Raw genomic sequence first — 24,012 nt, forward strand, 5'->3', positions numbered from 1 at the left:
TATTAACATCTTTCCAAGTCCAAGACTTGGGGCACCAGGGCCTCTGGTCCTCTGGGAGGTGGCAGGTCCTCAGATCGGAGATGCCATAGGAGGGGGTAGGTACCTCTTTGGAGGATATGGAAGTGGAGACAGTGGTGTGGTGCAGCTGCCGTGGTTCTTAGGGGCTGGGCCTGGGGAGCCCATGGGGCCCTGATGCCCCAACAGCTTCTGCCTAGAAAGCCTGGGCTCCTTGCTGGGGCTGTAGACATGCAGACTTCATGTCCCCCCAGCTCCAGCTCTGTTCTCCATAGGTCAGCCCCACAACGCCAGAGGCCCAGAGCTAGTCCCCTCCATGTCCCCCGTAGACCTACAGCTGCCCCTTTGATGACAGCACCGTTGAGTCCCCTGGGCTGGGGGGTCATGCGGGGGTGAGGCAGCTGCCTGCCCCCGGGACTCCTTGCCTGGCCAGGCAGGACACAGGCTTGTGGGCACGGAGAGTGGGCCCCATGAAACCCATTGCCAGGTGACCAGGATGAGGCACCCAGGCTGGCCCGCGGAGTGCAGGGCGGGCCTGCCGCAAGAATTATGGCCACCGCAGCAGGAGGGCAGCCTGGGCCATTAGCTCCTGATGTCATCCATTTGGGTGAGGGGACAGGGAAGTCAGAGGAAGCTGGCCAGTTGCTCTCACGCAGCCTTATGGCAGAATGGTGCCTGATTCCTGGTACAGCTACTCCCACTGAGTCTCCAGGGATGTGTGGCTCAGGAACCTCCCCCTGCAACCCCCTCCCCCTACAACCCCTTCCCCTTGCAACCCCCTTCCCGACCCCCACACTGGTGGGAGGAGAGGACCTAGAGGAAAGGTGCTGGGCAGATAAGCAGCCGAGGGCGGCCCTGGGTTTGGCTTATCAGCCTTCTGGGCCCTCCTGCCCCAGGAAGGGCAGCGAGGACCATGGTGTTACCCCCTGTCATCCTTATCGTCCTGGCCATGAGCTTGCAGGACTGGGAGGGCCGGAGGCAGCCAGGCAGACAGCAGCACAGCTTTTGCCTGTTGGCAGGCGGCCTGGGTGGCTTCCCAAAGGCAGTCGCTCCATGCAGAACAAAACTCACTTTTTGGGGGAGGCAAAGCACCTTGGTTCATTTATTTATTTCGTTAATTCCACCAGTCTGTTTCTAAGGGAACATAGCTGTAGCCAGTCCTGCCCCTCCACCCACCCACCAGGTGCCCAGTGTTCCCAAGGACCCTGAATCCCAACTCTATTCAGGGACCAGCATCTCTGCACCCCAAATGTCTATTAGGGAGGATAGTGAAGGCTTAGCCGTCCTGGCTCATCAATATCCAGCAGTGAGAGACCACCCCCATCTCCCTGAGGTGACCTTCTAGGGCAGTCCGTGTTGTCTGACTGGCCTGGGCAAGGTGGGCAGGGACTAAGGCCTTCTGGTGCCTGGGCCTTGCTGGGCTTGCTCTGCGTGCTGACTTCATCCCGATAGTTCCTTGATTTTCCTACTGTGACTTGCCCTTCTGTCAACTTCTTCACCAACTTTAAAATTCCGTATTGAGAGCAGTTTCCTAAGTTACCTCAAATCCTATTCAGAACAAGGATCTTCCTGGAAGTTAGGAGGAGGGAAAAGAAGTTTAGTCACAGAAGACTACTCCATGTTTGAGCTGCTGTTTCAAGGGAAGTAAGTAACTGCTGGAGGAGCCCTGCCCCTCTGCAGCGTGTGGTTTTGCCCTGATACTTTTCAGATTGAGGTGTTACTTACATGTAATAAAATGCACAGTCTTAAGTGTATACTTTGATGAGTTCTGATGAATGTCTACATGTGTGTAATCACCACTGCAATCAAGATGGAGGGAAAGGCTGGGCACAGTGGCTCACGCCTGTAATTCCAGCACTTTGGGAGGCCAAGGCGGGTGGATCACGAGGTCAGGAGTTTGAGACCAGCCTGACCAACATAGTGAAAACCCGTCTCTACTAAAAATACAAAAATTAGCCAGGCGTGGTGGCACATGCCTGTACTCCTAGCTACTCAGGAGGCTGAGGCAGGAGAATTGCTTGAACCCAGGAGGCGGAGGTTGCAGTGAGCCAAGATTGCGCCATTGCACTCCAGCCTGGGCGACTGAGCAACACTCTGTCTCAAAAAAGAAACAAACAAACAAAAAAAAGATGGAGGGAAAGACAGATTTCTATTGGTGATTCTTAAAAGTTTATTTGTTTGTTTGTTTCTTTATTTATTTATTTAATTTTTGAGATGTCGTCTCTCTCTGTCATCCAGGCTGGAGTGCAATGGTGTGGTCTCAGCTCACTGCAACCTCTGCCTCCCGGGTTCAAGCGATTCTCTTGCCTCAGCCTCCTGAGTAGCTGGGATTACAGGTGCCTGCCACCACACCCAAGTAATTTTTGTGTTTTTAGCAGAGGCTTGGTTTCAGCATGTTAGCCAGGCATGTTTCAAACTCCTTACCTTGTGATTCGCCCACCTCAGCCTCCCAAAGGGCTGGGGTTACAGGTGTGAGCCACCGCGCCTGGCTCTTGAAAGTAATTTCTTTCTGCTTATAAAATTCATGCTCACTGTGGAACACTGGGGATTGAGTAGAGAGGTCCAGGCCACGGTGTGGCAGGGCCCTGCCAGGGAAACACTGTCTCAAGCGCCCCACCACCCCACATGGTTCCCGGAGGCGGGGCCCCTAAGCACTCACGGTACAAGTAAAGGTGCCAACTGACTGCGTCATCTGCACGCATACAAGCACTGCTAGCATTCTGGGGTATGTTTCTTCCAGGTCTTTCTATGCACATATATATTACATTTTTTTTCTGTGCATATTTATATATGTATGAAACCAGATCAGTTATACAATTTAGTATTTTTTAACCTTACTGTAGTATAAGCATTTCCCCCACTGTACTTTGTACATATGATTATTTTTTTTTTGATGGAGTCTCGCTCAGTCGCCCAGGCTGGAGTGCAGCAGCGCGATCTCGGCTCACTGCAAGCTCCGCCTCCTGGGTTTACGCCATTCTCCTGCCTCAGCCTCCCAAGTAGCTGGGACTACAGGTGCCTGCCACCACGCCCGGCTAATTTTTTGTATTTTTAGTAGAGACGGGGTTTTCACCTTCTTAGCCAGGATGGTCTCGATCTCCTGACCTCACCCGCCTCGGCCTCCCAAAGTGCTGGCATTATAGGCGTGAGCCACTGCGGCCGGCCGGGCCGTAAATATTATTTTTAAGAAGTCATTGGTGTCTATTTTGTGATATTTGACTCAACCAGCCTTGATAACAAAGAGTAGTTAGAGACAACTGAATTTTTAAAATGTAAATCTGATTTATTTTTGGAATAAATAATATATTTACATGACTGGAAATTCAAAGGATACAAAAAGGCATATACTCCAGGCAACCACTGTGACTAGCTGCTCATCACAAGTAGAGAACTTGTTTCTTTTCGCCCCTCCTTCTCCTCCCTGGAGTTATGAAACATTTCAAACCTGCCGAAAGTTTGAAGCTTATAACAAATACCCTCCAACGTTTGCGTTGTCTCCCTCCCCCTTCTCTCCCTTTCTCCCTCTGATTTCCTACGGAACCACGTTTTCACAACCAGGCCCGGGAACTTCACGCTGGTGCAGTGAGGTCCTGCACGGCCGCTTCCTGCACACACGTGCTTCTTAACAGCTGCAGGCTATTTCATGAGGGGAATTTGCTCCCGTTAACATGGCTGTTCCCAAATGCCAGGCTGTTTTAAGTGCTTCCTAATTATAAACAGGCTATACTGTTTTCCTTGACTTAGGACTTGTTCTTAGGACTGGCTTTCCCAGCAGGACGGCGCCAATGGGGGGCTCCCAGGCTGCTCCCATCTCACCTCTCCTTCTGGGGTGCTGGGGGTTTGGACCAGTGTTCCTTCTGCTTCTGTGAAGGGCCCTTACACTCGACTTGAAGTGCTCCTCCTATTGGTTTTTAGTTAATAAATATATTTATGGAACGCTTCACAAATTTGCGAGTCATCCTTACGCAGGGGCCACACTAACCTCTGTATCATCACGATTTTTGTATACGTGCTGGCGAAGGGCGCACTCCTGGTATTGTTTGTATAAGTTTTTAAGGTAAATATTCAACATCAATTCCCGTTTGTTGCAATTATTCCCCTTCTTTGAGGTTTTTAATTTGCAGCATTTTTACATTTATTTCCTTCTATTTATTTATTTTTGAGAAACAAGGTCTTGCTCTGTCGCCAAGGCTGGAGTACAGTGGTGTGATCATAGTTCATTGCAGTCTCAAACTCCTGGGCTCAAGCAATCCTCCTGCCTTGGCCTCCCAAGTAGCTGGGACTACAAGTGCATGTCACTGTGCCCAGCAGCATTTCTACATTTTGGAGAAATCAAATCTACATACTTATTTTCCTCTGTGGCTTGTCCCATCACTTTTGAGTTTAGAAAGCCTTTGCCATCCAGAAATCAGTTTCCCCACTAGTTTTAGATTCTTTAATCCATTTAATATTATTTTGCCCAGAGAATGAAGCAGTGGCCACATTAGTTGTGACACCTCCCCCGCCCCCCGCCGTTCCTTAAACGCATCTGAGATGCCCCCTCCATTCTGCTTCCTCCCTGTGGGCCTCGCGAGGCTGCTGCCTGGCCCTCCGAGGGTCTGGGCCCTGCCATTCGATAGAGTGGCCCCTGCTGCGGCTCCACCTGTCATCACTTAGCAGTTCTCACCCGTTTCTTCTTCCCAGGAGTGACAGGGAACAGTGAGGAGGCATCAAACAGCACAGAGTCTGCAGTTCTACAGACCTGGCTTCCAGTCTCAGTGCTGGGTGAGCTTGAGCAAGCTACCTAACCTCTCTGAGTCTCAAGGGGCTAATGAGACTTCACCTTGCAGGGCTCTGGTGAGCAGCACATTGGCCAGTCATGGGCATTTGTGGGCACTAACATTATTCCTCCCTGCCTGCCCCAACAAAACAATCCCAGTGGGGATTGGAAGTGAAATCAAGCTACACCTATAAATTCCTTTGGAAAGAATGAGGTCTTTCCATAATGTGTGTAGTCCTCCGTCCAGGAATGTGGAACAGATCTTCCTTTATTCAAGTTTCCTTTTATGCCTTCTGGAAAGCTTTGCCGCTCTTCACATGGCCTGAGGTTTCTTGCTGAGGTCATTTCCTGGTACATGGTGTGTCCTGCTGCTGTTCTGGGCGTCATCTTTTGCGTGAGCTAGTTTCCAGCAGGGCACTTCTGCGATATGGTTTCATTTGCTGGCTGGAGATGTAGAACCAGGGTCTTGAACCCCTCCAATGCCTGCCCACAGCTCCATGAGGAGGCAGCCCTGGACCTCACCCCACGGCATCCTCCTCAGAGGCTACCATGGGGGGCAGCCAGCTCTGGAGTGGCCATTCCCCCGTAACAGCCACTTGGGCAAACCGGTGTGTATTTCAACACCAGCCGTGCCGGGACAGGTCTGCTGACGCACTCTGCCTGCGGTGGTGCTGGGCTGGCAGGTTCTCCCTTGCACTGCCCTCATGAGCGTTGGCTGAGGGCACTTCTCACAGCTCAGGCAGCACACTCGACCAGGTTTGGAAAAAGTCTAGTTTATTGCACTGACTCAAAGCACAACGAAAAATTAAAACCAGAAAGAAAACTGTACAAAGCACGAAGCTACAAGTTTAAAAGCATCACCTAGACGCGGGTTTAATTGCACTACAGTCCCGTGGGTGAGGAGAGCTTTGCCATCCGTGAGGCGCCGGGCAAGGCACAACAGACACAGAGAGGTGCAGCCCGGCCTGGGGCTGCCTCTGCTGCCACCAACTTTTACAAAAGGTTCTAGAAAAGGGAAGTGAGAAGTCAGATCTGGGATTTCGGCATCTTGACCTCATTTGGACATGGAAAACCTCCACCTATGTAGCTGGCTGGGTCCTGTCAGGGAACATAATTTATCACCCTCCACCTGTGGCCTGGGGGCTCCCTGACACCGAGGACTGGGCCTGGGCCAGAGGCAGTCTAAAAAAAGCAGCTAGCCTGGTGTCCTGTCCTGCAGCTGCCTCCGGGAGGGGGCGGGATGTGTGGTAGGGCGGCCTAACCCTCCCACGCAGATGCCAGTGGGCGGGGTGGGCACTGCCCATTGTCTGAAGGGGCAGCCATCCATAGAGGCACTGATTTCAACTTGTCGAGTGTCAACCCATACTCTGCAGCAGGCATGCGCTGCCACTCGGAGCCAGCCCGCAGGTCCCGGGCCCGCCCTGCCAGTCAAGTCTGTGTGGGGATGCCCGTCCCTCCGAGGCTGCAGGCGAGGACAGTGCAGGCTCAGGACAAACCCGGGAAGGAACAAAGGCCTTCCACTATTTTCGGAAAATACATCTCTCTTCTAAATTTGTAAGATTTGATTTGAAATGAGGTATTTTATGCAGGTTTGTAATACAACAAACAAAAAAGGCAATAATTAGTAGACTCATCTTCTGAGGATGCATCTGGTTTTAGGATGTCTGCCAGCAGCATTAGTTAAATACCATTCCAAAGACATTTCTGAGTGAGCGACCCTGGCTCAGCTCCCCACGCCCCATGCACCCTCCTGTGCCATCCCTGCCTGGGACACACATGCACACGTCCAGGTTCCATGTGCACCCATCAGGCTTTACTGTTTCAGCTGAAGTGTGCTCTCCAGGAGGCGGGCAGCCTGCGTCGTGTGCGGGCAGAGGTGAGGTGTGGTGTGGTGAGGGTGTGGTGTGGTGAGGTGTGATGTGGTGTGGTGTGGTGTGAGGGTGAGGTGTGGTGTGAGGGTGTGGTGGTGTGATGTGATGTGATGTGATGTGGTGAGGTGTGAGGTGTGGTGTGGTGTGGTGTGAGGTGTGGTGTAGAGGTGAGGGGTGTGGTGAGGTGTGGTGTGAGGTGAAGGTGGTGTGGTGTGGTGTGGTGTGAGGTGTGGATATAAGTAAATAAGAAATATAAATAGAAATATAAATATAAATATAATATAATATAAGTAAAAATATAAATATAAATGTAAAATGTAATGTAATGTAATGTATAAGTAAAAGTAAAATGCATAAGTAAAAGTAAAAGAAATGTAAAGTAGAAATTAATAGTATAGTATGATAATGCTGTGAAAAGTATAATCTAATTATAGTAAAAGAGTATGAAGTATAGTATAGTAAGTAAAGTATGGTAAAAGTATGAGTATAGTATAAATATAGTATAGTAAAGTATGAAATCTAAGTATAGTAAAGAGAGTATGAAATTATGTAAGTGAGAGTATGGTAAAAGTATGAGTATGGTAAAGTATAGTAAAGTAAAAGTATAGTGTAGGTAGGGAGTGTGTTGTGTGGTGTGGTGTATTTGTGAGTATAAGGTGTGGTATGTAGTGAAATTGTGTTGTGTTGTGAGATGTGAGGTGCGGTGAGGTGTGGTGAGGTGTGGTGTATGTGGTGAGGTGTGGTGTGGTGTGAGGTGAGGTGTAGTGAGGTGTGGTGTGTGGTGAGGTGTAGTGTGTGGTGGTGTGCTGTGTGGTGAGGTGTGGTGAGGTGTGGTGTGCTGTGTGGTGAGGTGTGGTGAGGTGTGTGGTGTGTGCTGTGTGGTGAGGTGTGGTATGGTGTGAGGTGTAGTGAGGTGTGGTGTGGGAGTGAGGAGCTCATGCATATAATATATAAATAAATATATAATATATAAATAAAAATATATATATAATATAAGAAATGCCATTAAAATGTAAATATAATATATAATTTAAATATAAACATAATATATAAATATAAATATAAATAAAAATCATAAATATATATATTATAAAATGAAATATATCATAAAAAATGTAAGTAATGTAAATAATATATGTATAAAATATAGTATATTATATATGTATATGTAAGTAGCTAGTAAAAGTATGTCATAAAAGTAAAAGTAAAAAGTATAGTATATATTATAAAAGAAATGTAAGTATATTATATATTATATGTATGTAAATGTAAAAAGTATAAATATGTTATGCAGTGTAGTGTATTCTATGGTGTAAAGGTATGTGGTGTGTTGTAGTGAGTGTGTGAGTATGAGTGTAGTGAGAGTGTGTAGTGTGAGTATTAGGAGTGTGTGTGGTGGTGTGGTGTGTGGTGTGGTGAGGTGTGGTGTGTGTGTTGTGAGGTGAGTGTGGTGTGTGTTGTGTGGTGTGGTGTGTTCTGTGGTGTGAGGTGTGTGGTGTGGTGAGGTGTGTGGCGTGGTGTGGTGTGTGTGTGTTGTGTGTTGTGTGTTGTGTGGTGAAGTGAGGTGTGGTGTGTTCTGTGGTGTGAGGTGTGGTGGTGTGTGGTGTGAGGTGTGTTGTGTGGTGAGGGGTGAAGTGGTGATGTGGTGAGGTGAGGTGAGGTATGGTGAGGTGAGGTGTGTTGTGTGGTGAGGTGAGTGTGGTGTGGTGTGTGTTGTGTGGTATATTGTGTGGTGAGGTGAGGTGTGATATGTTCTGTGGTGTGAAGTGTGGTGTGGTGTGTTGTGTTGTGTGTGGTGAGGTGAGGTGTGGTGTGTTCTGTGGTGTGGTGTGGTGTGTTGTGTTGTGTGGTGTGTGTGTTGTGAGGTGAGGTGAGGTGTGGTGTGGTGTGGTGGTGAGGTGTGTTGTGTGGTATGGTGTGCATGTGCGTGTGGCATGGCCAGTGCTCTCCTCTCAGGCCCAGCCTCGGCTTCCTGGCCAGAGCGTCTGGCGTGGAATGTGCTCTGCAGCTTTGTCTCTGGGGGAACACCCCCTGTGACGGGACGAAGCCATCACCGAGCACATCCTGCGCTGCAGAGAGCTGACCTTTGGCTCCACCTGGCCCTGGGGCTACTCATGTGGAAAGAGGCCCTGGGCCAAACCAGCTGCCCGGCTGCCCTTGGCTCTGGGAGGCCTCTGGAGACCACTCCCAGCAACAAAAGCTGGAGCTATCTGTGGATGAGACCAGGACGGCAGCACGCGGGTAATCGGAGAGCATGCAGCCGGGCAGTCGCCACTGTCCTGAACTCCACTGCTGCAGCCATTGCGCCAGCCACGGGTGGAGGCTGTGGGTTCTGGAACGAGACAGAAACCAACATAGATGAAAGTAAGTGTGCGGGTCCAACCTGGCCAGAGGTGTCTGGACAAGTGTCGAGGCAGCACGTCCACCAGGGAGTGACACCGAAGCCACTGTGCCCACCACGGATGCCTGGCCCCTCCGCGTGACTCTGCCAGGGCTCCTTCAGATGACCTCCCACTCGTCCTCCAGATCCTCGGGGTGGGGCATGGCGGCCTGGCTGCTCTTCTGGGTGCCATGAGAGTGGCTGAACGTCTTTGTCAGCCGTCGGAGGAGGTAGCCGGGCGGGCCCACAGCCCACAGCTCATCTGACGCAGTCACTGCAGGGACAAGAGCCAATCACGTATTTGTCAATCACACAGACTGTGGGGTGGGCACAGATGGCACTAGGAGCTTGGGCGCAGGTCTGGGCTTGCCGCATTCTAGGTGGGGGACCCTGGACAAGCCACCATCTCCATGTGAACTTCGTACCCTCAGCTGTAAGTGGATGTCAACAGCACCCTGTCCTTGCCCAGGAGACTCTGGCAGAGCCCAGGTGTCCAGCCCCTTCCCTCCTTGGGACACACTCCTGCTTTGCCCTCAGTTCTTGCTTTGGGAGAGCGGAGCCCAGTGGGGGCAGCTTCTTTGAGAGCCCCCCGACATGGTCCACAGCAGCCCTGGGAACCCCAAGGGAACAACAGCCTTGAGCCCACGGCCCCTGGCACCTGCCTGTGAAACAGGACACACTGCCGGGAATTTTCTTCCAGTAGTCTCCGGCGGGGTTCTTGTCTGTGATGCCATACCGCCGGGCGAGGTCTCCGTTTGGACAGCGGGCCCACACGGTCCTGGTGCTCAGCGCCAGCTGGCAGGCCTGCAACCCTGTGGGCAGACAGGGCCCCTCCTGAGCCCCTGCCGTGGACGGGATGGGCCACTGCTTCCCGAGCCCATCTTGTGACGCTGCCCTCCTCCACCAGGGTCCCTGCAGGGATGGAGTGCCCATGCTGGGCTGGGCTTGGGGCAGGAGCCGAGGGAAAGGACACCGAGTTGGCAGGGCCAGCAAAGCCACCAAAAGCCAGAAGTCAAAGGACAGAAGAGCCTGGGCAGTGTGCAAACCGCCCTCCCACGAAAGCACCAGCAGGACGGCCTGGGTTCCCCCAACAAGGAACATGACTGGAGGCTTGTCCCCCGGTCCAGGAAGCAGCGGCAACAGCACAGCCCCAGCACAAAGGCTGCGGTGTGGTGGGGACCAGGCTGCCTCACAGACAGCAGCCTGGAGGGAGTGCCCAGCAGTTCCCAGTGATGGCAGACCCGGCTGGCCAGCACCGCAGGCCCTGTCTGTGGGCTCCTACCTGGCACGTGCTCCCAGGCAGTCCCCACAGGCATCTCCTCGGTGATCCCGGTCCGCACGTGCACGTTCCACCTGCTGTCAAGCACCCACAGCATCTGGTCGTTGGGGCTGGAATGGACGCTGACCAAGTTGACCCCGGCAGGCTGGAAGCGGGAAGGGACTTTCAGGGAAGGCAGGAGTTGGGTGACAAGAGGAGGGACAGGAGGCTTCCAGAACTGGGGACATGTTAGTGGCAGCATGCAGCAGCCAGGGTGGGCCCCGCAGGAGGCAGAAAGGCCATGTCCTGCCCCCGGTGCCAGTCTCACAGGGGAGACAGTCACTTGTCTCCAGAGTGTCAGGTGGGCCAGACTGAGGGACAGCCCAGCAGATACCAGCATGGACTCCAGCAGGAGACCAAGAAGGGCAGGAACGGCCCAGGTGAACAGAGAGTGGAGGAATGAGAGAAGAGGCACGGCGGACCTGGCTGTGAAGGACCGTGGTGGGCACTGTGAGAAACAGTAACGCCAGCCCAGGAGCCCCTGCCACCTGCCTGTGCCGCCCTCACCATCCTGGCTCAGCTGACGCCCCTCTCCTCTAGGCATAGCCGTCCTCCTGAATGTGCTGCCGGGCAGGCAACGTCCCTGTTGCCCAGGTCGTGGCACAAGACTGCCGCCCTGCCTTGGTCCTTGCGCAGCCTCTGTCCACGCTCAGCATCTCCGGTTCTTTGTCTGCTCTTCACAGGACAGAAGGAAGTCCCTTCAGTGTCCTGTTTGCTGTCCACTGGCAGCTCCAGTTTGCCCCAGGACTGCCCACCCCTCGGTTGGACCAGGCCTCCGTGCCAGCAAGCACAGCACTGTCTGGAGGACCTGGGCCACTGGTCACCAGCAGTGCTGGTGGGTGACCTGAGCCCCAAGGGGCTGGCTGTCTTCCACTGCCTGGAGCTGCCTGCTTTTCTGGAACCCACAGTCTTCCCTGCTACATCTGTGGTCTTGGGTCCCTGCCCTCCTGGTCAGCCTCCATGGGACCCTGAGTGGGCCACCCAGTGGAAAGTGGCGGGTCCCTTGCTGTCGCCACACATCTCCTGCTCTTTGCTTTGTGCTCAGGGTTGCCGGGAATACAATCACACTGGATGCCCTGTGCCACACTCTGGCCACACAGTGCTCCTGTCATAGTGCCCATGTCACACACTTGCCGGGTCCAGACACTCTCAGGGCCCTCAGGCACTGGGACCTCCCTCCGCCTGCGCCTCCCCGATTGAGGTGCCCTCTCCAGGTTGCCCGCATCCTCACCCGCCGGCTGTTCTGGGCAGGGGCCCCTAACTGTGGGCTGGTGAACACATGTATGAAATGCCTCCCGTGGGCACCAAGTCTCACGCCTCAGCCCCAGTGGATCAGGACATGGAGGATGGAGAAACAGGGCAGCGAGGAGGATGGGGCGGTGGCCGCTCTTGTGGGCACATCACCACCGATCACCACCGCCTGGGCCAGTGTCTGCCTTTGCTGCTGCCAGGTCCTCTGAGGACCAACCGGTCCTCCCAGACGTGGCAGGTTTCTTCCCCAGCTGCCCGGCCTCCCCACCCAGCCCTATTTTGCGCAGTGATCACAGGCCTCTCCCCTCCCTTCCCTGGACTCCCTGCATCCCCCTGGAATGTGGGCTTAGCCTAGAGCAGCGCTTCCCTAAATCTGCGCCTCTGAACCCCAGGTCCATGGAACGGAAATGGGTGTGATGTATAGAAAGGGAGTTCCATAGCCCAACAAGTTAAGCTAAGCTGAGGGATGGCGGTGAATATAAATCCCAAACACGTCCAGACTTGGTCGCAACTCCACGGCTGAAACACTGACAGGCACAGGGCCACCCCCTCCCTCCTGCCCCCACCTGACTCTGGCTGTCAGAACGTTCTCTTTAAAAAAAATTTTTTTAAGACAGGGTCTCGCTCTGTCACCCAGACTGGAGTGCCCTGGCGCAATCCCGGCTCACTGCAACCTCAACTGCAGACAAAACACTTGTTTCTGCCTCCCACAGCTGCCATCCTACTGGGAGGGTGGGCCACAACCCGGACAAACCAATGCCACGCTGCGTAACAGAGAGAAGGGCCAGAGGGACACCCTGACTCTGACCCGGAATGGAGGGGCAGTGGTCCTGCTGACACCCAGGGAAGGGCCCTGGCAGCCCTGGCAAGTGCTCAGGGTTGCAACAAGGAGGCTGGGAGGCTGCAGCCCAGTGGTGAGGCTGCAGCCCAGTGGTGAGGCCAGAGTGGCCACTGGGGCTGATGACAGGCTTCAGGCTGAGGGAAAAGTGTGATTTCATTCTGAGTGATGTGGGAAGCTGCCAGAAGGTTGTGAAAAGAGGAAAGGGCTGGGATTACAGGTGTAAGACACCGTGCCCAGCCCTTTCCTAAAAAAAAAAAAAAAAAAAAAAAGAGCCAAGGAGTTTGAGATCAGCCTGGGCAACAGCAAGACCTTGTCTCTACCAAAATTTAAAAAATTATCTGGGTATGGTGGCATGTGCCTGTAGTCCCAGCTACTTAGGCGTCTGAGGCAGGAGGATTACTTGAGCCCAGGATTTTGAGGCTGCAGTAAGCCATATTCGCACCATTGCACTCTAGCTTAGGCAACAGAGCAAGACCCTCTGTAATAATAAATAAAATAAAAGTAAAAAAAGAGGAGAGATGTGGGCGGAGCGCGGTGGCTCAGGCCTGTAATCCCAGCACTTTGGGAGGCCCAGGCGGGCCAATCACCTGAGGTCAGGAGTTCGAGACCAGCCTGATCAATATGATGAAACCCCATCTCTACTAAAAACACAAAATTAGTTGGGCGTGGTGGCAGGCGCCTGTTAATTCCAGCAACTCGGGAGGCTGAGACAGGAGAATTGCTTGAACCCGGGAGGCAGAGGTTGCAGAGAGCCGAGATCAGGCCATTGCACTCCAGCCTGGGCAATAAGAGTGAAACTATCTCAACAACAACAAAAACAGAGGAGAGATGTGAACTAGCGCATGTCGTCAGAGGACCCCTCTGGCTGCAGTGAGGACAAGCTGCAGGGAAGGGCAGGTAGACAAGAACCCTGTTCCGGATGCTGGTGCAAATAAGCCAGGAGGCGGTGGTACAGGCAGGCCCTAAGAGGCCGATAGAACAGGCTTTGGAGGTGGAGCCCATGGTGCCTGCTGATGGACTGGCAACGTGACCCTGGGGTGGGCTGCTCTGCTTGAGTCTGGACCTTTTCAGAGCAGACCCCAGGCCGGGGCGGCGCTCAGCACCCCGGGTGGTTACGGCAATCATGATCCCAAGCCACAGATGGTGGGTGACTCAGGAATGTGTGTCTGCTAAGATACACCGAGGTTTCAATAGGCAAAAAACAAATGCTTGAAAAGTTGGCAAACTCGGGGTTGCTTTGCTGACTGCTCTCTGGGTTGGTAATGGAGAGGCCTGGTCCTAGCCCTGCCTGATGGGGCTCTGGGCACACCCTGGGTGTCATGACATGGTGCCTGTGAGGGGCTTCAAGACCAGCAGGGCTGGGCATCAGTGAAGGATGATTTTCTATTAGGTCAGAAACAGTGACAATCACTGGACCTCAAAGCAAATGGCTTTATCATCTTCCTCTGGAAAACCCGGTCTCTCGGTCTCAGAGTGGTGGGCCAGGGGAAGCAGCACAGGATCCAGTCTCTCAAATTAATTAGGCCAGGAAACAGCACAGGATCAGTCTCAGAGTGAATTGACGGGAAACAGCACGAAGTATCCAGTCCTCAAGAGTGAATTTAGGCCCGGGGAAGCAGCACAGGATCCTCAGGGCAAGGGAATTCCACTGTTTTGCTCCCACAGTAAGCAAAGTGGCGCTTGGCGTCAGGTTAACACACAGCCCTCCTGCGGCTTTCATCACCAGTGACCTGATTCACTGAAGCCTCAACACACCTTTGCTGTATTTATTTTATAAACTCACTGTATGTTTTTTTTTTTTTTTGTTTTTATGGCTATCACTTTCGTTTTCTTGTTTTTTGCTTATTTTTTTCAAGCACTGATGTAAAGTGCCTCCACACAGGATTAGTGTGGATTCTTATTGAGCCAACTTTCTTTGGAGGCAAAGAACTCCAGCTGAGCCTGGCACTGCTGGTTTGTGGCTGTGCTGCGTGCAATGGTGGCTCGCTGTCCCTCTGGTTTGTACCAAGTCTGGGGCCGAATAAACCTCATTTAAACAGACAAAGGCAGACACACTCAGGGCTATCAGGAACATGCGCGCGCCTCGCAAGGAGCCACCCGCACTGTATGCTTGGATTCCTTTTGCAGGGGGCCAGTCTGCGGCTGTCCACCAGGCTGGAGTGCGGTACGATCTCGGCTCACTACAGAAACCCGCCTCCCGGGTTTCGCCATTCTCCTGCCTCAGCCTCCCGAGTAGCTGGGACTACGAAACCCGCCACCCTTGTGGATTTTTGTATTTTTAGTAGAGGCAGGGTTTCATGGTGTTAGCCAGGATGGTCTTGATCTCCTGACCTCGTGATCCACCCGCCTACGGCCTCCCAAGTGCTGGGATTACAGGCAGGCCACTGCGCCCGGCCTTTTTTTTCTGACACAGAGTGTGCGGCTCTTGTGCCCGGAGCTGGAGGTGCAGCTTAGTCACGATCTCAGCTCACTGGCCTCCATGCCTCAGGGTTCAAGTGATGGTTCTCCTGCCTCAGCCTCCCGAGTAGCTGGGATTACAGGCACCTGCCACCATGCCTGGCTAATTTTTGTATTTTTAGTAGAGACAGAGTTTCACCATCTTGGCCAGGCTGGTCTTGAACTCCTGACCTTGTGATCCACCCGCCTCGGTCTCCCAAAGTACTGGGATTACAGGTGTGAACCACCGCGCCCGGCCAGGATTCCATTTCTATGAAACATCCAGAAGAGGAAAATCCCAGGTAAAAATCAGGTGAGCAGCTGCCAGAGGCTGGGAGAGAGGAGGAGGGAGGAGGAATGGGGAGTGGCTTCGTGTTGGTAGGGGCTTTCTGGAGGGATAAGAATGTTTTGCAACTAGGCTGGGCGAGGTGGCTCATGCCTGTAATCCCAGCACTTTGGGAGGCCGAGGCAGGCAGATCACTTGAGGTTAGGAGTTTGAGACCAGCCTCAGCCAACATGGTGAAACTCCATCTCTACTAAAAATACAAAATTAGCCAGGTATGGTGGCGCGTGCCTGTAGTCCTAGCATCTCGGGAGGCTGAGGCAGGAGAATCACTTGAACCTGGGAAGCAGAGGTTGCAGTGAGCCCAGATTGTGCCACTGTACTCCAGCCTGGGCAACAACAGCAAAACTCCATCTCAAAAAAGAAGAAAAAAAAAAAGAATGTTCTGGAAACTGCATAGTGACAATGGTTGCACAACATTGCAAATGTACGGTCACTAACAGTAAACCTCATGTGTATTTTATCACAATTTAGGAAAAAAGAAAAAGTAGACGAGCCTTGCTTGTGACAGTGTACTATAGTGTCGCAGTTACCATTGTGGTGAACTGGGTAAAGGGTACTCAGGATTTCTTATAAATACAAGTGCAGTGACCATTATTCAATAAAAATTTCAATTAGGCCGGGCGCAGTGGCTCACGCCTGTAATCCCAGCACTTCGGGAGGCTGAGGCAGGCAGATCACCTGAGGTCAGTAGTTCGAGACCAGCCTGACCAATATGGAGAAACCCCATCTCTACTAAAAAATGTACAAAATTAGCTGGGTGTGGTGGCAGGTGCCTGTAATCCCAGCTACTCAGGAGACTAAAGCAGAAGAATCGCTTGGACCCAGGAGGCAGAGGTTGCAGTGAGCCGAGATCACACCATTGCACTCCAGCCTGGGCAACAAGAGTGAAACTCTGTCTCAAAAAAAAACAAGAAAAAATTCTATTAAAAAAAAAAAAGTCTGGGCACAGTGGCTTATACCTATAATCCCAGCTCTATGGGAGGCTAAGGCAGGAGAACTGCCTGAGCCCAGGAGCTTGAGACCTAATCTCTACTAAAAAAACAAAAGAAAGTAGTAGGTGGTCTAAAATTTTGGCTTATTCATATTAAAAACTTCATAAAAATGCAAAAGAGGCTGGGCGTGGTGGCTCACGCCTGTAATCCCAGCACTCTGGGAGGCTGAGTAAGGCGTATCACTTGAGGTCAGGAGTTCAAGACCAGCCTGACCAATATGGAGAAACCCCGTCTCTACTAAAAAAAATACAAAATTAGCTGGGCGTGGAGGCTCATGCCTGTAATCCTGGCTACTCAGGAGGTGGAGGCAGGAGAATCACTTGAACCCGGGAGGCAGAGGTTGTGGTGAGCTGAGATTGCGCCACTGCACTCCAGCCTGGGCTACAGAGCGAAACTCTGTCTCAAAAAAAAAAAAAACAAAAAAATTCAATTAAAAAAAAAAAAAGTAGGCTGGGCACAGTGGCTTACACCTGTAATCCCAGCACTATGGGAGGCTGAGGCAGGAGAACTGCCTGGGCCCAGGAACTCGAGAACTAATCTCTACTAAAAAAACAAAAAAAAAGTAGCAGGTGGTCTAAAATTTTGGCTTATTCATATTCAAAACTTCATAAAAATGCAAAAGAGGCTGGGTGCGGTGGCTCATGCCAGTAATCCCAGCACTTTGGGAGGCCAAAGGCCAGCAGATCTCGAGGTCAGAAGTTCAAGACTAGCCTGGCCAATATGGTGAAATCCCATCTCTACTAAAAAAATACAAAAATTAGCCAGGCATGGTGGCACACGCCTTTAGTCCCAGCTACTCCAGAGGCTGAGGCAGAAGAATTGCTTGAACTCGGGAGGCGGAGGTTGCAGTGAGCGGAGATCGCGCCACTGTACTCCAGTCTGGGTGACAGAGTGAGACTCCGTCTCCGGAAAAAAAAAAAAAAAGAAAAAGGAAAAGAAATGAAGGATAGAACTTGCAAGATGGAATAAATAAGAAATTTGAGAGTTAAAATACTTCGGAAATGCTAAAAAAAAAAAAATACACAAAGTTTGGTAAGCTGAGAGAGGAGACAGGAAGGGAGGGAGGAAGTGTGTGTGTGTGCACGGCAGGCAAACGTATGTGCTTGTTTGTTTTTAAGTTCAAAATCCAGCTCCTGCAAGAAGGCTTGCTTTTTGTTTCTGGGACAGGGTCTTGCTGTGCTGCCCAAGGTAGAGCGCAGCGGTGCGATCACAGGTCACCACAGCCTCAACCTCTTGGGCTCAAGCGATCCTCCCACCTTAGCTTCCTGAATAGCTGGGACTATAGGTGCATGCTACCACACCTGGCTAATTAATTTTTTTTTTTTTTTTTGTAGAGACAGGGTCTTACTATGTTGCCCTGGTCTCACACTCCTGGGCTTGGCCGGGTGCGGCGGCTCACGCCTGTAATCCTAGCACTTTGGGAGGCCAAGACAGGCGGATCACAAGGTCAGGAGGTCGAGACCATCCTGGCTAACATGGTGAAACCCCGTCTCTACTAAAAAAAAAAAAAATACAAAAAACTAGCCGGGCAAGGTGGCGGGCGCCTGTAGTCCCAGCTACTCAGGAGGCTGAGGCAGGAGAATGGCGTGAACCCGGGAGGCGGAGCTTGCAGTGAGCGGAGATCCGGCCACTGCACTCCACCCTGGGCGACAGAGCGAGACTCCGTCTCAAAAAAAAAAAAAAAAAAAAAAAACCAAAAAACTCCTGGGCTTAAGTGATCCTCCTGCCTAGGCCTCCCAAAACGCTGGGATTACAGCAGCCCCAGGGCACCCCGTTAGAAGCCTGTGGTCTACTTCTAGGTATCACGGCCTTCCAATGAGAGAAAATACTTAGAATTCAGTATAGTGAAGAGGGGTAATAGCTCCTAGAAACAAGTTTTGAAGAAGAAAGTTCAAAAACAATAGATGTTTAAATGGAGGTATAGGGAAAAAAGCAACATGGAAAAAATTAAAGGAAGTGGCAAAAAACAATTTAGTTTCCCTCAGAGGGAGCTGGTTCTGTCCCACACCATTAGACGGCAGTTGGGGAAGTCTCATAACCTCATCTGCAGGCAGTGCAGGTGTGTTGACGGAACAACTTCTGGTGTAACAGGCAGCCCCGCCAGCACCCAAATACCACTCAAAGATGTTCGGAGGGTTAGAGGAAAATAGCAGCTATACTCTGAAGACTGATGATACCAGAACTGTGGAGGTGAAAGGGATGAGCTGCACCATGGTGCTCAGTGCTGGGTATGTGCAAGAGTCACCTGCAGGGCTCCGAAGAAGCCAGAAGCTTCTGGACAGTGATAACAATGAGCACACATTCACCCTTTCACTCCCTTCTCAAGCACCACTACCATGAGAGGGAACGGGTTAAAGAAAGAAAAATGGGGCGGGCGCAGTGGCTCGCGCCTGTAATCCCAGCACTTTGGGAGGCCAAGGCAGACGATCACCTGAGGTCAGGAGTTTGAGACCAGCCTGACCAACATGGCGAAACCCTGTCTCTACCAAAGATACAAAAATTAGCTGGGCATGGTGGTGTGGACCTGCAATCCCAGCTACTCGGGAGCCTGAGGCAGAGAATTGCTTGAACTCAGGAGGCGGAGGCTGCAGTGAGCTGAGATCGGGCCACTGCACCCAGCCTGGGTGACAGAGTGAGACTCCATTGCAAAGAAAAAATGTTCAAATCTCCAAAGGACAGGGAGAATGAGGGGAGGAAGCAGCCGTACAATTTTGGAAGCTGGAAAGTGGGGGATGCATGGCAAGGACTCAGCGGGCCCTGGAAGGCTAAAAGCAACGACTCCCCGCTCAGCAGCCCAGCCAGATCGCCGTCAGAGACCCGCGTGGCCCACAGGCTCCATGTGTGTGCTCAGGGCTTCCAGTCAGCCTTGCTGGGCCTCACTCTTCCAACCAGGGGACTGCCAACATCTGAAGAAAGCCTCTGCCATGGAAAAGGTGAACTAGACAGAAAACACACAACTTGGGACACACAAACACCAGGCAGGGAGAAGAAACTTCCAAAACATCCTGAGGAAGATGAGAGAGGACTCTACAGCCATCAAACAACAACAGGAACTTTGGGAAATTAAACATGTGATCATGGAAACAATTTGACAGAGGGCTGGAGAAATAAGGTTGAGAACGTCTTCTAGAAAGCAGGATAAAAGCAAAAAAAGATAGAAACAGGACAGAAAAGAAAAGTGGAGGCCAGCTTAGAAAGTTCACAATACAAAAGGAAACCTCCAGGCTGGGCGCGGCAGCTAATGCCTGTAATCCCAGCACTTTGGGAGGCCAAGGCAGGTGGATCACCTGAGGTCAGGAGTTCGAGAGCAGCCTGACCAACACGGTGAAACCCCATTTCTACTAAAAATACAAAATTAGCTGGGCGTGGTGGCAGATGCCTGTAATCCCAGCTACTTGGGAGGCTGAGGCAGGAGAATCGCTTGAACCCAGGGGGCAGAGGCTGTTGTGAGCCCAGATTGCACCACTGCACTCTAGCCTGGGCAACAAAGGTGAAAACACCTACTCAAAAAAAAAAAAAAAAAGGAAGCCTCCAGCCAGAGCAAACAGAAAACAGGAAACAGGAGGGGCGCAGTGGCTCATGCCTAGAATCCAGCACTTTGGGAGGCTGAGGTGGGAGGATTGCTGGAGCCCAGGAGTTCAAAAGCAGCCTGGGCAATACAGTGAGACTCCATCTCTACAAAAAAAAAATTAGCTGAACATGGTGCACATGCCTGTGGTCCCAGCTACTTGGGAGGCTGAGGTGGGAGGATTGCTTGAGCCCAGAAGTTTAAAGCTACAATGAGCTGTGATTGTGCCATTGCACTCCAGCCTGGGTGACAGAGTGAGAGACCCTGTCTCCAAAAAACAAACAAACGAACACCCCACAACAACAAAAAACCCCACAACAACAATAAAACACAAAAACACAACAACAAAAAAAGGAAAACAGGAGAGACAGGGGCAGAAGAGGACCCCAGCAGAGGACCCAGACACCCACCGGCACACAGGCTGCAAGCGCCTGGCTGCACGGATTAACACAGCCCTCGCCAAGGCATATCACTGTGTATCTGTTCTTACAACACTAGGAACAAAGAGACCTTACAAACCTTCAGAAAGAAAAACAGGTGAAGTATCAAGGATCAGGTGTTAGAACGGCCTCTGGCTTCTCAACAGCAATCCTGGAAGCTGAGAGACAATGGAGGAAGACCCTCAAAATCCTAAAGGAAAAGGGTTTCCAACCTAGACTGCTATACCCAGCAAGGTCAAGGGTGAACACAGATGAAAGACTTTTCAGACATGCAATATCTCTAAAAAGTCACCGACCATGAACCCTTCCTTGGGAGCTGACTGGAGGATAAACTCCACCCAAACAAGCACAGACACAGAGAGAGGAAGACCCGGGATCCGGGAGAAAGGGGCTCTAACATGAGGGGAGGTCAAAGATGACACCAGGACAACAGCTGGGTCCTGGGTAGAGAGAGGAATCAGGCCAGATTGGAGCTGGCCAAGACGGTGCAGGAGGGATCTCTGCAGGGGGAAGAAACAGACAAGACACATTCCTAATGTGTCCAAATGTGTGAGACAGCCGGCAGAGAGTTTGGGATTGAATGTGTGAAACTGCACTTAGAAAACTAGATAAGCAGGCTGGGGGCGGAGGCCAAGGCAGGTAGATCACCTGAGGTCAGGAGTTCAAGACCAGCCTGGCCAATATGGCGAAACTCCATCTCTATTAAAAATACAAAAAATTAGCTGGGTGTGGTGGCACATGCCTGTTAATCCCAGCTACTCGGGAGGCTGAGGCAGAAGAATCACTCGGACCCAGGAGGTGGAGGTTGCAGTGAGCAGAGACTGATCAAACCACTGCACGCTAGCGTGGGCAACAGAGCGAGACTCTGTCTCAAAAACAAAAACAAAAAAAAAAAAAAAAAAAAGAAAAAAAACTAGATGAGCAAACAAGATGATTATCAAGTCCAGGGAAAACAGAGTCACACAGACAAGGAATTGCAGGTGTGATTCATCCCCTGCCTCCACTGTGAAGCGCTCCTCCTTCCTCACAGCAAAGCCCGTGCCTGGGAAGTGCTGCAGCTCTGGGAGGGTGGAAGCAGGAAGGGAGGCGGGTGGCTGGGGGACGGGGGAAGGGGGAGCAAGAGCTCTGCATGCTTCTGTTTCCCTGGAGAGTCAATCAGAAACACCTGAAGTCAGGGGACCAAACACGGCTCCAGAAGCAGCATTCGGAGACAGGCAGTGAAAATAATTGAAAGGAGCTCTCCAGAGAGGGCAAAATTGGCAGAAGAGACTTGTTTCTTGTAGCACATCTTATACAACCCACTGACATGTCAACCTACCGATTTTCAAATGTGACTTTGTTTTCTTTCTTTTACAGATGGAGTCTCACTCTGTTGCCCAGGCTGGAGTGCGGTGGATGATCCTGGTCTCCAGTGATCCTCCCACCCAGCCTCCTGAGTAGGTGGGACTAGAGGCACATACCATCACACTTGGCATTTCATGTCATTAAAAATAAAAACCAGGCTGGGTGTGGTGGCTCCTATCTGTAATCCCAACACTTTGGGAGGCCAAAACAGGTGGATAACTTGAGGTCAGGAGTTCCAGACCAGCCTGGTCAACAGAGTGAAACTCCATCTCTACTAAAAATACAAAAATTAGCTGGGCGTGGCCAGGCACGGTGGCTCACGCAAGTAATCCCAGCACTTTGGGAGGCCGAGGCGGGCAGATCATCTGAGGTCAGGAGTTCAAGACCAGCCTGGCCAACATGGAGAAACCCAGTCTCTACTAAAAATACAAATATTAGCCGGGCGTAGTGGCACTCACCTGTAGCCCCAGCTACTCAAGACGCTGAAGTGGGATGATTGTTTGAACCCAGGAGATGGAGGTTGTAGTGAGCCGAGATCGTGCCACTGCACTACAGCCTGAGTGACAGAGTGAGACCCTGTAAAAAAAAAAAAAAAATTAGCTGGGCGTGGTGGCAGGTGCCTGTATTCCCAGCTACTCGGGAGGCTGAGGCAGGAGAACTGCTTGAACCCAGGAGGCGGAGGTTGCAGTGAGCCAATATCACCCCCAGTGAACTCTAGTGGGCGACAGACCAAGACTCTGTCTCAAAAAAAAAAAAAAAACTAACCAAAAACCGAAAAGCAAAACTGGCAGGGCACAGTGGCACATGCCTGCAATCCTAGTACTTTGGGAGGCTGAGGGCTGGGAGGATCACTTGAGGCCAGTAGTTTAAGACCAGCCTGGACAACACAGCAAGACCTCATCTCTACAAAATAAAAATTTAAAAAATGAGCCAGATGTGATGTGCATACCCCTAGCCATTCTGGAGGCAGAGGCAGGAGAACTGTTTGAGCCTAGGGGTTTGTGGTTATAGTGAGCTATGATCACACCACTGCACTTCAGCTTGAATGACAGAGTGAGACTCTGTCTCAAAAAAAAATCAACCAGGATGCCTGGGCCTCACCCCAGACCTGCTGAATTCATATCTCCAGGGAGGGGCTGAGGCCTGGACATTTTTTTTTTTTTTTTTTTTGAGATGAAATCTGGCTCTGTCACCCAGGCTGGGGTTCTCCGCTCACTGCAAGCTCCGCCTCCCAGGTTCACGCTACTCTCCTGCCTCAGCCTCCCAAGTAGCTGGGACTACAGGCACCTGTCACCACGCCCGGATAATTTTTTGTATTTTCAGTAGAGACCTTGTGATCTGCCCACCTCGGCCTCCCAAAGTGCTGGGATTACAGGCATGAGCCACTGTGCCCGGTCGAGGCCTGGATATTTTTAATAAGTTCCTCTGATGGCTCTAATGTGGATCTGACCCTTCACTTTACTGATGGGAAAATGAAAGTGAAAGACCAGTGAGTTTAAGCAACATTCCCAAGGTCACTTGAATCCACAGGCAAAAAGCAAGTATTAGTTGAAGTTCTTCTGATTGCAAGTAATGGATCCTGCCCACGATGGGAACAGTCCTTCCTGGCTGGCAGGGTTCCGGGATGCTGCAGTCTCCCTGAGCACGCACCCCACTGCTGGAAATGGCCGCATGCCACCTTCCCAACGCCTCTGCAAGGCACCTGCATGCAGGCCAGCTGGGAAGGAAGTCTTCTGCAGCATTGTGGATACAAGCAGTGCTGGCACAGTGAGGTTGGATCAAGGTGACCAAGAGGCACTTGTACAGACAACTGGTCCAGTCACCAAAAGGGGATTAATGAGATTACAGACCCAGGCTGGGACGCCAGCATGATTGGCTTCCTCTGCCCCAAAGCAATCCACGTCAGAGTCCCCATGTCCACTCAATCCCAACCTCACATCTCACAGATGTGCACCATGAATCCAGCAAATCAGGCCAGAGAATTTCCACAGCTCACTGCAGACTTTCCCATTTGGGTCCTGTCCGGCCCTGCTCAAGAGCCTCCCATAGGTCCCACTGCCCATGGAATTAGCCACAAACTCTCCAGCCTGAGAGTCAAGATCCTCCAAAGATGACCCAAAGGACATCTCAGGTCTTCTCTTTCCCACAACATCCTTTCTGCATCCTTCCCTCCCAGAGGTTCACTGCCAGGAGCCTAGAAGCCCACGGAGCTAATGTCTCACAGTCCTCAGGGTGGTCCAGCAACAGACAGTCCTCCCAAAGCAGCAGGGAGGAGCACTCTTCCCTACTCAGAAACACTGGGCCAAACCTCTTTACCTGCTGGCCACTGAAAATGCCCACCGAGTCTGAAGTCCCAGTTCAAACACTACCCATCCTTGGAAACCAGGTTTGGGACCCTGGGGATCTGTATTTTTTTCATGATTGCTTCTATAACCTCCTGCTCTGCTCTTC

The 24,012-nt window shown here is 51.6% G+C and overlaps 1 protein-coding gene and 1 non-coding gene across 5 annotated transcripts in view; both read right to left on the reverse strand.

The window, feature by feature from the left end:
• Window positions 1-1,090: 1,090 nt before the first annotated feature.
• Window positions 1,091-24,012, reverse strand: part of TECPR2 (tectonin beta-propeller repeat containing 2) — a 140,184-nt gene continuing 117,262 nt past the window's right edge. For 2 of the 4 annotated variants that reach the window (XM_031667793.1, XM_031667792.1), the window contains 4 exons: window positions 10,308-10,449; window positions 9,688-9,837; window positions 9,029-9,299; window positions 1,091-1,584 (listed from right to left, as the gene is read on the reverse strand). In XM_031667793.1, coding sequence (XP_031523653.1) covers window positions 9,145-9,299; window positions 9,688-9,837; window positions 10,308-10,449 — 447 coding nt within the window. In that variant the 3' untranslated portion in view covers window positions 1,091-1,584; window positions 9,029-9,144. Of the gene's footprint in view, window positions 1,585-9,028; window positions 9,300-9,687; window positions 9,838-10,307; window positions 10,450-10,850; window positions 11,019-24,012 lie in introns of those variants that run through there. The other 2 variants (XM_021941587.2, XM_031667794.1) reach the window with 2 other exon arrangements.
• LOC116276035 lies at window positions 3,940-4,043 on the reverse strand. The gene has a single exon (XR_004185490.1). It is a non-coding gene; the product is annotated as a U6 spliceosomal RNA (small nuclear RNA).

This window comes from Papio anubis, chromosome 7, assembly GCF_008728515.1.
Source record: "Papio anubis isolate 15944 chromosome 7, Panubis1.0, whole genome shotgun sequence".
NCBI lineage: Eukaryota > Metazoa > Chordata > Mammalia > Primates > Cercopithecidae > Papio > Papio anubis.